At 43.2% G+C, this 13,220-nt stretch overlaps 1 protein-coding gene across 10 annotated transcripts in view; it reads left to right on the top strand.

Annotated features, from left to right (window-relative positions):
• LOC124013521 (transcription factor EC-like) overlaps window positions 1-13,220 on the top strand; it is a 57,037-nt gene that overhangs the window by 33,642 nt on the left and 10,175 nt on the right. For 2 of the 10 annotated variants that reach the window (XM_046327805.1, XM_046327806.1), the window contains exons 4-5: window positions 10,714-10,971; window positions 11,552-11,653. In XM_046327805.1, coding sequence (XP_046183761.1) covers window positions 10,714-10,971; window positions 11,552-11,653 — 360 coding nt within the window. Of the gene's footprint in view, window positions 1-3,723; window positions 4,050-7,921; window positions 8,001-9,107; window positions 10,214-10,713; window positions 10,972-11,551; window positions 11,654-13,220 lie in introns of those variants that run through there. The other 8 variants (XM_046327807.1, XM_046327810.1, XM_046327809.1 and 5 more) reach the window with 8 other exon arrangements.

Raw genomic sequence — 13,220 nt, forward strand, 5'->3', positions numbered from 1 at the left:
CATTGTGGCTGAGGATCATTTGTTGGAAGTAACGTGCATTACAAACCAGAAACATGAAGAAAAGACCGAAATGTTGCACTTCTCGCCCACTGTTACTTCTGTCCCAAAGCTGTGTTACTCCCGTCCCATCGACAGCTACAAAAGTAACGGTGCAGTTGTTCTGTTCTCTGTCTATATAAAGGCACAAGGCGAGACCCAGATGCAGACACTGGAGGCAGACGGTTAAAGTCCAAGATGTTTATTAACAATTCAAAAGGGGTGGGCAAGAGAATGGTCGTGGACATGCAAAAGGTCAAAACCAGTTCAGAGTTCCAGAGGTACAGAATGGCAGGCAGATTCGAGGTCAGGGCAGGCAGGATGATCAGGCAGATTCGAGGTCAGGGCAGGCAGGATGATCAGGCAGATTCGAGGTCAGGGCAGTCAGGATGATCAGGCAGATTCGAGATCAGGGCAGTCAGGATGATCAGGCAGATTCGACGTCAGGGCAGTCAGGATGATCAGGCAGATTCGAGGTCAGGGCAGGCAGGATGATCAGGCAGATTCGAGGTCAGGGCAGGCAGGATGATCAGGCAGATTCGAGGTCAGGGCAGGCAGGATGATCAGGCAGATTCGAGGTCAGGGCAGGCAGGATGATCAGGCAGATTCGAGGTCAGGGCAGGCAGGATGATCAGGCAGGCGGGAAAGTAGTCCAGAAAAACGGGCAAAGGTCAAAACCAGGGGGACTAGTAAAGAGAAAAGAAAAGCAGGAGCACAGGAAAAAACACGCTGGTTGACTTGAACATACAAGACGAACTGGCACAGAGAGACAGGAAACACAGGGATAAATATCCCAGGGAGAATAAGCGACACCTGGATGGGATGGAGACAATCACAAGGACAGGTGAAACAGACCAGGGCGTGACAGTCTATTTCATTTAAACTCATTTGCCCTAGAAATTAAATTACAGCTGCTAATGGTAGAGGACATATATAAGTTGTCATAAAATAAGGTGTCTCTAGCTCTATCGATCTCTGAGTAATGATGAAAGTGTTATTTTCGGCCCGGTTCTCCCCTACTATAGCAGCTCATTACCCTAGTTCAAGACAAGCGTATCACAGGGAGATCCATACAGGCACGCCTCTCATTGGCGCTGCTAGGTTCACAGGAAAATTGGCATACCTTCCAAATTTCCAATCTACCTTCTAATCTCCGTCATTTAAACTGAAGCAAAGAGAAGGAAGAAGGGAGGGAGGAAGATGACCTTAGATGCCTTAGCTCTCAGGTGTCCCTGTGAACAGCATCTTGTCATCCATGACAGGGACGGACCGGCCTAATTGATTTAAGGGCGAAAATCACATTACTCCATTTCACTGTAATTACATCTCCTGCGAAATGACTAAAGAAGAACGGTCTCGTTCATCTCCCCTCTTCACCCGAAGAACCTATTAGAAGTGTATGACATTGTTTGTAACATTGCTGCTCCTCTTCATCAAAAGTCTCGATTCGTGTGCGTGTGTATGAGAATGTGTGTGTGTGTATGAGCATGTGTGTGTGTGTATATGTGTGTATGTGTGTGTGTGTATATGTGTGTGTGTGTGTGTGTGTGTGTGTGTGTGTGTGTGTGTGTGTGTGTGTGTGTGTGTGTGTGTGTGTGTGTGTGTGTGTGTGTGTGTGTGTGTGTGTGTGTGTGTGTGTGTGTGTGTGTGTGTGTGTGTGTGTGTGTGTGCATATGTATGTGGTCATGTATGTATATGTGAATGTGTGTCTGTGTGGATGGTACTGTTAGTTAGCCAAAGGGTCATTCAGTGTTTGATGACCTCTTTAGGCTATGGATGATTAAAACAGAAACTGAAAGATATGCGTTGGACAAAAGATATTGCCATATTGCCAATTAGCTAATTATAGGTTTATCTAGAATTAAAAATCTACTCCCTTAAAATGTTATATTGCATTCGAGAAATGCAATGACATTCCTAATTCACTCATATCAACGTTTACAATATCAATTGCATGCTGTCGGATTTTGTACGTTGTACAATAGATATTGTGATTGGTACGGACAAGCAAGTCTTTATTAAAACCAATCAACATTAAATCCATCTACACAGTAGACATCTCTCTATTCCCAATTTACCGCAGGCTACGGTACATGAGCATTGTAAAGAAACGTATGAATACAAGGTCAACATTTCCAATACGGGCACATATCACTCCTATACCAACATCAAGCTCAAGGTAACAGTTAGGCACACATATAACACAGACGTTAAAGTGGCTGTAATATTTAATTTCTATATGAATCATTAAAGGGAGGTGCAGCGGCTATTATGCATTCCTTTTCTAGCAGGATAAAACAGCCCTTAGATGTGGGAGCAGGACTTTGAAGTCTTGTCTCAGAAGCAGGCCAACTCTTACAGGAAGTACCTTGCTCATGTTTTAAATATCTCTGCTGTGGTGTGTGGGACTAACAAAGGTGAGCATTCTGGATGGGCCCCAAGATGAATGGAAAATGGCCAGCCAGGAATTTTGGCATAAGGGGTCATACAAAGATACGCACGCACGCACGCACGCACGCACGCACGCACGCACGCACGCACGCACGCACGCACGCACACACACACACACACACACACACACACACACACACACACACACACACACACACACACACACACACACACACACACACACACAGAGAGAGAGAGCTGAACAAGCACTTGTCTGAGAACTCCAACTTCCTTCCCAGTTGAGAACTTCCTGTCCACTAAATGCAGAACAAAATGATACTAAAACATTTGCTAAAGTGTCACTTCAATTCGACTGCACATTTACTCAGATAATTAAAACTGTCAGTTAACACAATGACTCCACTAAGGCCAGTAGCCTAACGGTATCAGTTTAAGGATTTCCCACAATAATAAAATCATGAACCATTCAGGCCCAGAAACATGTGTGTTTATTACGTCACAAACAAGCCTCCCATCAGAAAACTAATTCACAACAACATGCTTCGTTACGACACTGCGAGACATGGCCTTGATTGAGCATTTAAGTGTCAAGTTAAGCATGCACTCCAAAGACCATGTGCTTGCTGTCTGCTACATTGTAATGGCATCTGAACCCTTATTGCTGTACTTAAATTCAGCTCTGATACGTTTACTTAACTGTGTCTAAAGTTATTAGGGCGTTCAATCATCACAAATATTGATACAGCTGACATCGACTGAAGTAGTGAGAATTAAGCTATAGTGACAAACAGACACAACACAATGTTTTGCAGAATATTTGGGTGAGAAAGCATTTAAAAAATACTATCAGTCTCATTCCTGAAATATGGTTCCCTAATGTAAGAATCCATTTCCCAGACCAGGTGTTTGTTGGCTTGGACATTTCGCGGAACGTTTTGGCATTATCTGATGTGACAGGATCAAGAGGTTGAGTCACACAAGCTTCCACTTTGCTGTCCTCAGTACTTCTGGTACAGAGAGGTTCTGGTAAGCACAATGCCCTTTGAATGCCCAGTGAGACCTGTGTGTGTTTGTGTGTGTGTGTAGTAAAGGGATTCCTGGGGAAGTGAGTGTCAGTGAGATAACCTGAGAGGAATGTGCTAATCAGAGCTGAAAGGGTTTCAGGCAGGAAAGTGTGGCAAGTCAGAGGCAGGAACACAGAACTATCCCCCCCTGCCTGCTTCAGACCAACTGCCATCTGTATTTCTGCCACAGTCAGGCCTTTTCCTAACCAATATTAGGGTTTGCAATGAGTGCTTGGCTCACGCACGCCCACACACACTTAAAGGAAGTGGACCTGCTCTCCAAAAAGCTGATGTGTCACACCTTCCTTTCCTGGAACGACATACGTTAGTTTCAGCAAAGCTCAGGAAGCGCACATGGCAGCTCCACTCTTCTTCTCCTTTTTCTGTTTCTGGGATCCTGACAGACAGGCAGTACGGTAGTGCTTCTTCTTCTGTTACCCTGAGTCGTCTCTGTAGGCGGAGGCCGTCACTCTCGGAGCCATGAGTCGATCCTGTGTGGTCAAAGTGATCACTCTGACTGAGATCCAGATACTGCCGGTAGGTGACAACAGCAGGCAAAGGAGAGAGGGAAAGAGGGGGATAAATAGGGAAAGAGAGAGGGAGACAAAAAGGGGAGGGGGGGGGGGTTCTCTGCAGTCTCACCCAGGATACTGCATGTATATGGAGGTACTCGCAGATCTTGTGCTTGGATGCAAGTGAAAGTGCTTTGTTTGGTTGATGGGGTGTCTATGTATGGTGGGTTATTGTAATGGCATTTTCTGTGTGACCTATCTAATGCTCACTTACTGCTTACACATGCACATACACACACAGTTCCATAGAGCATGATCTTCAAGACTGACATTCCAAAAAAGGGCAATTATACTCCGTGTGGAATTATCTCTCCTCCTTCTATACAATCTCAGATGTGTGGTCACAGCTATTAACTGGTTAGCTGGCTCAGCAATATCCACAGGAACCATGTCTGAGAACATATCTGTCGTGTTCCATATACAGTGGGGAGAACAACTATTTGATACACTGCTGATTTTGCAGGTTTTCCTACTTATAAAGCATGTAGAGGTCTGTAAATTTTATCATAGGTACACTTCAACTGCGAGAGACGGAATCTAAAACAAAAATCCAGAAAATCGCATTGTATGATTTTGAAGTAATTAATTTGCATTTTATTGCATGACAGAAGTATTTGATCACCTACCAACCAGTAAGAATTCCGGCTCTTACAGACCTGTTAGTTTTTATTTAAGAATCCCTCCTGTTCTCCACCTGTATTAACTGCACCTGTTTGAACGCGTTACCTGTGTAAAAGACAACTATCCACACACTCAATCATACAGACTCCAACCTCTTCAAAATGGCCAAGACTAGAGAGCTGTGTAAGGTCATCAGGGATAAAATTGTAGACCTGCACAAGGCTGGATGGGCTACAGGACAATAGGCAAGCAGCTTGGTGAGAAGGCAACAATTGTTGGCGCAGTTATTAGAAAATGGAAGAAGTTCAATATGACGGTCAATCACCCTCGGTCTGGGGCTCCCTGCAAGTTCTGGATCAGCCCAGAACTACCCGGCAGGACCTGGTCAATGACCTGACGAGAGATGGGACCACAGTCTCAAAGAAAACCAATAGTAACACACAATGCCATCATGGATTAAAATCCTTCCGCGCATGCAAGGTCCCTCTGCTCAAGCCTGCGCATGTCCAGGCCCGTCTGAAGTTTGCCAATGACAATCTGGATGATCCAGAGGAGGAATGGGAGAAGGTCATGTGGTCTGATGAGACAAAAATAGAGCTTTTTGGTCTAAACTCCACTCGCCGTGTTTGGAGGAAGAAGAAGGATGAGTATAACCCCAAGAACACCATCCCAACCGTGAAGTATGGAGGTGGAAACGTAATTCTTTGGGGATGGTTTTCTGTAAAGGTGACAGGACGACTGCACTGTATTGAGGGAAGGATGGATGGGGCCATGTATCGTGAGATCTTGGCCAACAACCTCCTTCCCTCAGTAAGAGCATTGAAGATGGGTCGTGGCTGGGTCTTCCAGCATGACAACGACCCGAAACACACAGCCAGGGCAACTAAGGAGTGGCTCCGTAAGAAGCATCTCAAGGTCCTGGAGTGTCCTAGCCAGTCTCCAGACCTGAACCCAATAGAAAATCTTTGGAGGGAGCTGAAAGTCCGTATTGCCCAGGGCCAACCCCCGAAACCTGAAGGATCTGGAGAATGTCTGTATGGAGGAGTGGGCCAAAATCCCTGCTGCAGTGTGAGCAAACCTGGTCAAGGACTACAGGAAACATATGATCTCTGTAATAGCAAACAACGTTTTCTGTACCAAATATTAAGTTCTGCTTTTCTGATGTATCAAATTCTTATGTCATGCAATAAAATGCTAATTAATTACTTAAAAATCATACAATGTGATTTTCTGGATCTTTGTTTTAGATTCCGTCTCTCACAGTTGAAGTGTACCTATGATTAAAAAAAATGGCAGACCTCTACATGCTTTGTAAGTAGGAAAACCTGCAAAATCGGCAGTGTATCAAATACTTGTTCTCCCCACTGTAGGTCTGTATCCATTTCTGTATTTACACCACAGAAAGAGCATTACTGCATAGCATTAATGTAGTAGTATTACTTCACAATACTTAATGCTTTATAACACTAAAGGTTGGCATTCATAGTAGAAATAAATCCCAACAGTTACGTCCAGAATTGAAAAATCCTGTCCAAGCCGAAATAATAACCCAGTGTTTCATAATTCAGATGAGTCTGAAGTGAAACAAGAACTGGTGTAAGGGTGAAACGGAGTTAAACAACAGCTGGCTATCTAGAATAGTGAACACTAGTGAGCTCTGTGACATACAGAGGTGTCTTCAAAGGCCATAGATCACTGTGCTACTGCAGGGCTTCACTGTCTGACTTCAAGGAGAACGCACATACCGAGGTAAATCAGTGCATCTTTGTCACAATTTAAAGTAGATTTGAGTATGGTTATTATGTACAGTTCGTGGAGTACTTTTAAACGTTAAAAACATCAATTAACTTAATTTGATATATTAAAGCGTTCTTAGTTCTTATCTTAGTTCTTATCTTACGTGATGTCGTTAGAATGTGAATGTTTTTTTTTTGACCTAGTTTCGTCTTGAAAATGTTTTAGCCCATTTTTTATGACCCTCTTCATCATAAAAGCTCATTAAATGGGAAGCCTGAATCTGTCCATACATTATTAGTGTTTTCTTGTTGACTTTGACATACTGCGCATCCCATTTAACTCTCATTTATCATAACCGACAGAACATTTCATAAACATGATGCACTTTCTTTTTCAGTGTAATAATAATGCGATATGTTATACAGGAGACAGACAGTAAGAGTCAGTCCCAGAGTGATCCATGGATCAGATCAGGAAGCTGTCTCTGTCTTCGCTGCCTGTGAGACATTCCTCGTTTCAGTGGCTTAAGCAGTGAAAACAAAGTTATGAAGTGGGCACAGCTGCCGTCCTAATAGGAGTCAAAGCTCTCATGGATATTCTCCCCACCAGCCATTAGAGAAACAAACGAAACAACAACAAATTTATGCTCTGATTCAATCATAAGCCAACTGCATTGGGAGTACAAAATATGTCTGCCTCAGGCCTACAGTACATCTACAGTGCCAATGTCTGTTAGGCATACTGCTTGATGATGTATATGCTAATGGAATGATATGGAGAGCATTCAACTATGTATCTTGTACAGTGGGACAGAATAATGGCATGGGTCAAGTGCACAAACAAACCTGACTTTGGGTCATTTTGACATAGAGGAAAATAATTATAAGCCATATCCAAACCAATAGGGTGTGTGGGTGTGGGAGCAGACGTGACAATATAGTCCCGACACGAATCTAAGGTTGCTACCTAGGCTGGCTGGTTGTTCTTTCTATCGGTTCGGGTTCCAGAGACGCGACCCAGTCGTTAAGTCTTTCTGTTCAGTGTATGTGGACGCGAACTAGCCGTTCGTTCTAAATATTCCATTGCCATACTGGCTGGCAAAGTTCTTATCCCTTGCTTTCTAGCTAGCCAACTACGGCTAACTGACCGTCACGTCAAAAAGCAAAGTAGCTGCATTTGCATAAGATGTTTTTAAGTGACATTTATTGGTGTACATTCATAACAATGAGCTAATGATGTGCGATTTCGCCTGGCATAGAAAATGTGCATTCTCATTAGGACACTGTTGTTCAGAGAAGCTAGCCAACAACACAGCTAGCACAATCACTTCAAACTGAAGCTGGAAAGACTGCAAACTAGCTGCATTTAGTTTTCTATTGAGATTTCATTGTATATATCCATAAAAATTATGCTAACTGATTCATGATTTCGACTGGCTGAGTGAGATAAACTGTCTGCTTGTCTGTCTCGTCCTGACAGGTGCATTACTATGGGACAGCTGGAGATCGAATTTCAATATTCAAACAATGTCGCAGATGTTGGAGAGACCGACAGCAAAGTTTGTACAAATCTCCGGTGTTGAAAGCCAAATGCTAGTCTAAAAGAAATGGAAGATAATCTAGATGTTTTTAATAGAGGAGATCAAGTTTCTAAATTGCCTGGCTGGGCTGATGAGACAGTGGATTGCGCAGTGAGATGGAACAGAGTAAATAGGCATTTCAACGTCATTGCTTTTGGCCACTGGTAACTTGTGGAATAGAAACCGTCTGGAATGCAATTTTAAGTTCTTTTGAGCATCTAGGATTAGACCCACCCGTTGTATAAATGATGATGCATTTACATGACACTTCAACATTCTATGGCAGCCATGTTAGCTCCTCATTAACATTACATGGGTAATATTCAAACAGTGCTACGTAAACTGATTTGTCTAGAATTAGAACAATATTCACAATTCTAAAAGTCGGGCCTAACTCTCTAAATATATGACTCTGATCACGACAATCCACTGAATGACAGAAGGGACATCACAATCAGTTCCAACAAGTGGAATAGAATAAACTCTTCCATTTTCAAGAGTGTCAAAGTAATATACAAACCTTTCCATCGCCGATTCTCCAGGCAGATATCTTATTCTGTGCCTAGTGAACTGCAGTGTGTCTTGTCTTCATGCACAGCCCTGTCATTGTCGTGCCGCGCATTAGTGACAGAAGATACATTACTTGGTAGGAATCTAATTAGATGTCCCCCAACGACCTAATAGGCGTGTCTCCGGCTGCATTTACAGTAGAGAGAAGGCTATTAATCCAAGGATAACCTCCATCTCTTCAGACAACAAGCTGAGTGTAGTAAGCTGGCAGGATTTTCTATCCGCTGTGGAAAAATGTTGATTGAGTAACAAATGGCACCTTGTTTAGCCCTTAGTTGCCAGCGATGAGACTTGGTCTCTCTCTTCATTGGTGACAAGTTCAGTACTGTCGTGCGGGAGTCCATTCTGAGCAGGGCCAGTCATCTATGTGAGCTATGTGGACGACAGACGACAGCACAGAAATGCTGTGCAAAATGTGCATCTGTGGTCAAATCAGGTGCTTCTATAGTACTTTTGTTTAAAAAAAAAAGAAGAAAAAAAAGTACAACCTCAAGATGTTGTTGCTAGTATTCGAGTAAAGGGTAGCAAGTGGTCACGGTTGTCTGCTGTGGTCTGGCGCAACAAACAAACAAAAAAGGTCATTCTGAATGTTCCTGTACGGTGACCAGGATTACAACTTCACAACTCTAGTACAGACCTACTACATTGACCTGAGTTGCTTCTTCTCTGTATTGAATGAACGAGGAATGATTAGGAAAGCCAGAAGATACCCCTAAAAGGAGACAAACGTTTCCTGCCAGGAGTTCAATCAGCAAGGCAAATAGTTTCCAGTAAAGACGTTCAATTCTCTGAATAGTAGAAATGAAAACCCAATTCATCCAGTGGACCTAATAATCAATCAACCAATTCTTCCCAAAATGCTTAGGCAACGGTAAACCAATTTGAACAAACACGACTACAATGATCTCTTTTATAGCCCTAGACAAGAGTAAAACATTTTTAGACAAGAGGATAAACATAGGGTCACGATAGCTACAGTACTAAAATTAGCCCCCAGATATAGTCCATCTAGGGTTATTCTTGGAGTAATTGACATTAGACAATGAGCGGCCAAAGGAGGGGTCATGGTGCAAATGGCCCTCCAAAGTTATTTAAAAAAGAAGAACAAGAAAGAACCAATTGTGCTAGAGTCAACTACTAGACCCCCGAAGGAGATCGTAGAGAGTCCGGACTAGGGGTCGATCGTGATTGGCCGATAACTCCCAAACAGAAACAGGGCGGTCCCGTTGAATTAGTCGAGATATAGGCAAAAGCCATAGGCAGATATCCTGTTGGGATCAAACCCAGGGGTAATCTGACGAGTCTCTGTTTGAAGTGATTATCATGGAAGGAAACTAAGGGATAGCCCAGCTTCTCGCCTAATTAGCAAATTTAGTGCAGAGCCTTAAGAAGTTTATAAAGACACTGGCTGAGGACAGGAGGGGACAGTCCTCAACCTATCAACTCATATCAACTCACCAGGATAGCCACCGGATAGCAGCAGCTTAACCGCAATCCTACTGCTACTTTGAGCTGTTCTACAACTAGCAGACCAGAAGACAGTCTCTCTCTGACCGATGAGAATGCCACACTTAAGTGACTGTAGTTACTACAAGATGCGAGACGGAGCACGAGTTTCCAATGTAAGGATTAATGTTTAGCAATAGCAACAGTATACATACACCAATGAAGTCGACTTGGACACTTTGTTGACATACTTGGTTTAGTAAGTTGGTTGTAGTTGTATGGTGTGTGTATACATTTATGGCATAGACATTTGAAGGATACTACATTGGGACATCTGCTAGTGCTCTACTTACTGTTACAACTTTTTACACTTATGGTAAATCATCTTCTTACTGACTATCTAAGGTTTGATTTGTCCATGATTTGCTTGAGAAGTCAAGAGGACATGTCTTGTGTTCAGGGGTAAAACATGATTAAGATCATTAAGAACAATTTGATGAAACAGCTTCAACATGACTCAGGACTTGCTACGCTATCAAGGCTCTCTCTGAGACTGCACTGAGTGGTGACTTTGATTTTTTTATGTCTATCTTAGATTGCATACTAACACTAAACTCCGTTATCTGAGACTACATAGTAACCGTTGCCTGTTGTGTTACCCAATAACTGATCTTAGGTCTGTATGGAACAGGTCCAGAGCCACCTGGAGGGCTCTAAGTTCCACCTGCACCAGGCCCAGAGTCAGCAGGTCAAGCAGTACCTGACCCTGGGTTCCAAGCTGGCCGGGGGACAAGGGGGCCATCCTAACCCCACTGCGCAGGGCGGGCAGCTCCTGGGCACCGTTCCAGTGATGAGGAATGCCCCCCTCAGCGATGGCAGCACCCCCAGCAGCCCCGTTACACTGCTGACCCTGGCATCCAACCACGACAGTGAGGTGAATGAGCGTTTTGATTGATCTTTTTCAACAACAGCAAGTGTTCATCTAGGTACCTTTGATATTTAGTGTTGGGATTCAATCAATCCCGCTATTTGTTTGTTTTTATCTCAATGTCTTTGTTTAGTAAGTCCTTACAATGCCCCAAATAGTTAGGTGATTTAATCACACTATGCAGGTTTGATTACAGACTCCTAGATCTCTTTTTACCTGAGATACCAGCTGTGTAAACAACTCAGTTGTTCTCTAGTGACCTGCCCATTCTCTTTGAAATGCTCAGCAATAACTTCAGAGATTCAGTTCCTAATGAGAATCTCTGTTAAGGAGGAAACTAGTTTGATAACAAACATTTAGTTCCCGCCATGGCTGATCTCTTCCAGCATGGCGGTGAAGAAATGTCTGTTATTGGATTAGGATCCTAACTGTCCCACCCTCTGAATGATAGGTTTAGAGATGATGCAAAAACTATATGTTACATTTGAATTACAATGAGAGCATTCGCTCACCTAACGTTATTAATGACCTGTTGTTGGATACATAATGTATCTGAATTGAACTGAGGCTGGTACAATTCTTTTAGTTTCCAATGGATGAAGTTATTGATGACTTGATTAGCCTGGAGTCCGGCTTCAATGACGGGGGCTTGGATTGTATGGATCCCAGCATCATAATGCAAAACAATGTAAGTATGACTAATCATATTAACTATTATATCAGTCGCAAAAGTCAAGGGAAAAACACTTATTTGAATTGCAAAACTAAGGGTAAAAACAGAAGAAATGCTATCGACATGCAGGTGTTTCTGTCTATTGATCCTTGCTGACCTTATTCCTTGATCCAGACGTGATTCCCAGAAGATCCTTGATCTCCTTGACACTCAGGAAGAAGCATATATTGGGTAGTTAAGTTCAGCTTTAAAGTTAAGTTGCTTAACTATAACTTCTTTAAAGGACTTAAAAAGGGGGAATATGAGGAACTACTTCCTCGGCCAAACGTGAACTTTCAGGCCTGGCTTGCTTGGGAAAAAAAGGAGCTGGCTTTGTGTGAGGTCAGATTAAGTCCACCGATGAGTCAAAGTTCATTTCACCTGGGTTGAGGCTTAAAGCATTTCTCACATTTCATTTCACCTGGGTTGAGGCTTAAAGCATTTCTCACATTTCTCAAGATGCCGAACAATACGGATTAATCCGCAAGTGGTGTCATTACACGGTAACTGATGACAGTGTGAGAATAATGTGTTAATTAGTATAAACACTAAGTCTGGTGATTCTTCTTTTTTTTTGCTGAAAGCCCTACATGGACACTGGTCACTACCGGGGAGTTTGGGAATGGTAGACAAGAAGACAGAGGGAGAACGGCGAGACTATGCTAGATATCTACTACAACAGCAAAAAAGATCTTGTTCAGACTAGGCATTCCATTAGAAAAATGCATGGGATGGCAGCAGAGACAAGTGCTCCCAGTGCGAATTATATCTGGAGTTGAATTCCAAAAAACTAAGACCCATTTGAGTAGCGATTATAGACACACCTGAACTCACCACAGTGGTATGTGGTACGAAAGGAAAATGGGGTTCCCACCTGCATTTCAAGAGAGAGGCATTGAGGAGAGGCCAACCAGACAGAGAGATAGAGATGAAGAGAGATAGAGATGAAGAGAGATAGAGAAAGACAGAGGCAAGCAGGCAGCCAGGCACACAAACACACACATAGAAAAGGAGGGAAAAACGGGGTGATAGAAAAGCAGAGGGGGGGTGTGTGTGAAAGACAAGACGGTGGGGGAGGGGGGGTTGTAGAGAGTGAATATCAGAGCGACAGGGAAAAAAAGGGAGAGGAGGAGAGATTTAGAGCGAGGCAGTGAGGCATTGGATTGGGTTAATGCCTACACTCCCGATGGGCTTGTTCCGAAATGATAGCGCGCTTAAATGGATCAATTCATTCTAATTAGTCATACAGTACGATGCATCACGTCGTTTTGTCATGTCAACATATCCCAGGAACACAGATGGGAGAGGATTGAAGTGATTACGATGTGAGCAGTCGGGGGGACTGTTGCAATCTTTCATTTTGATAAGTATCCCCCCCCCCCCCCCCCTGTTAGAGATAATGACAGAGAGAAACCCATCTACAGGCAAAGCAAACCAACTGCAAATATTGAAATGTCTACAGTTCCTTATTTTTCTCCCACTCCCTCCTTCCTGCCCTCCCATAACTTGACCTCTATTCTTATCCCTCTCTACACTATTCTAG

The sequence above is a fragment of the Oncorhynchus gorbuscha genome, linkage group LG25, assembly GCF_021184085.1.
Source record: "Oncorhynchus gorbuscha isolate QuinsamMale2020 ecotype Even-year linkage group LG25, OgorEven_v1.0, whole genome shotgun sequence".
Lineage (NCBI taxonomy): Eukaryota > Metazoa > Chordata > Actinopteri > Salmoniformes > Salmonidae > Oncorhynchus > Oncorhynchus gorbuscha.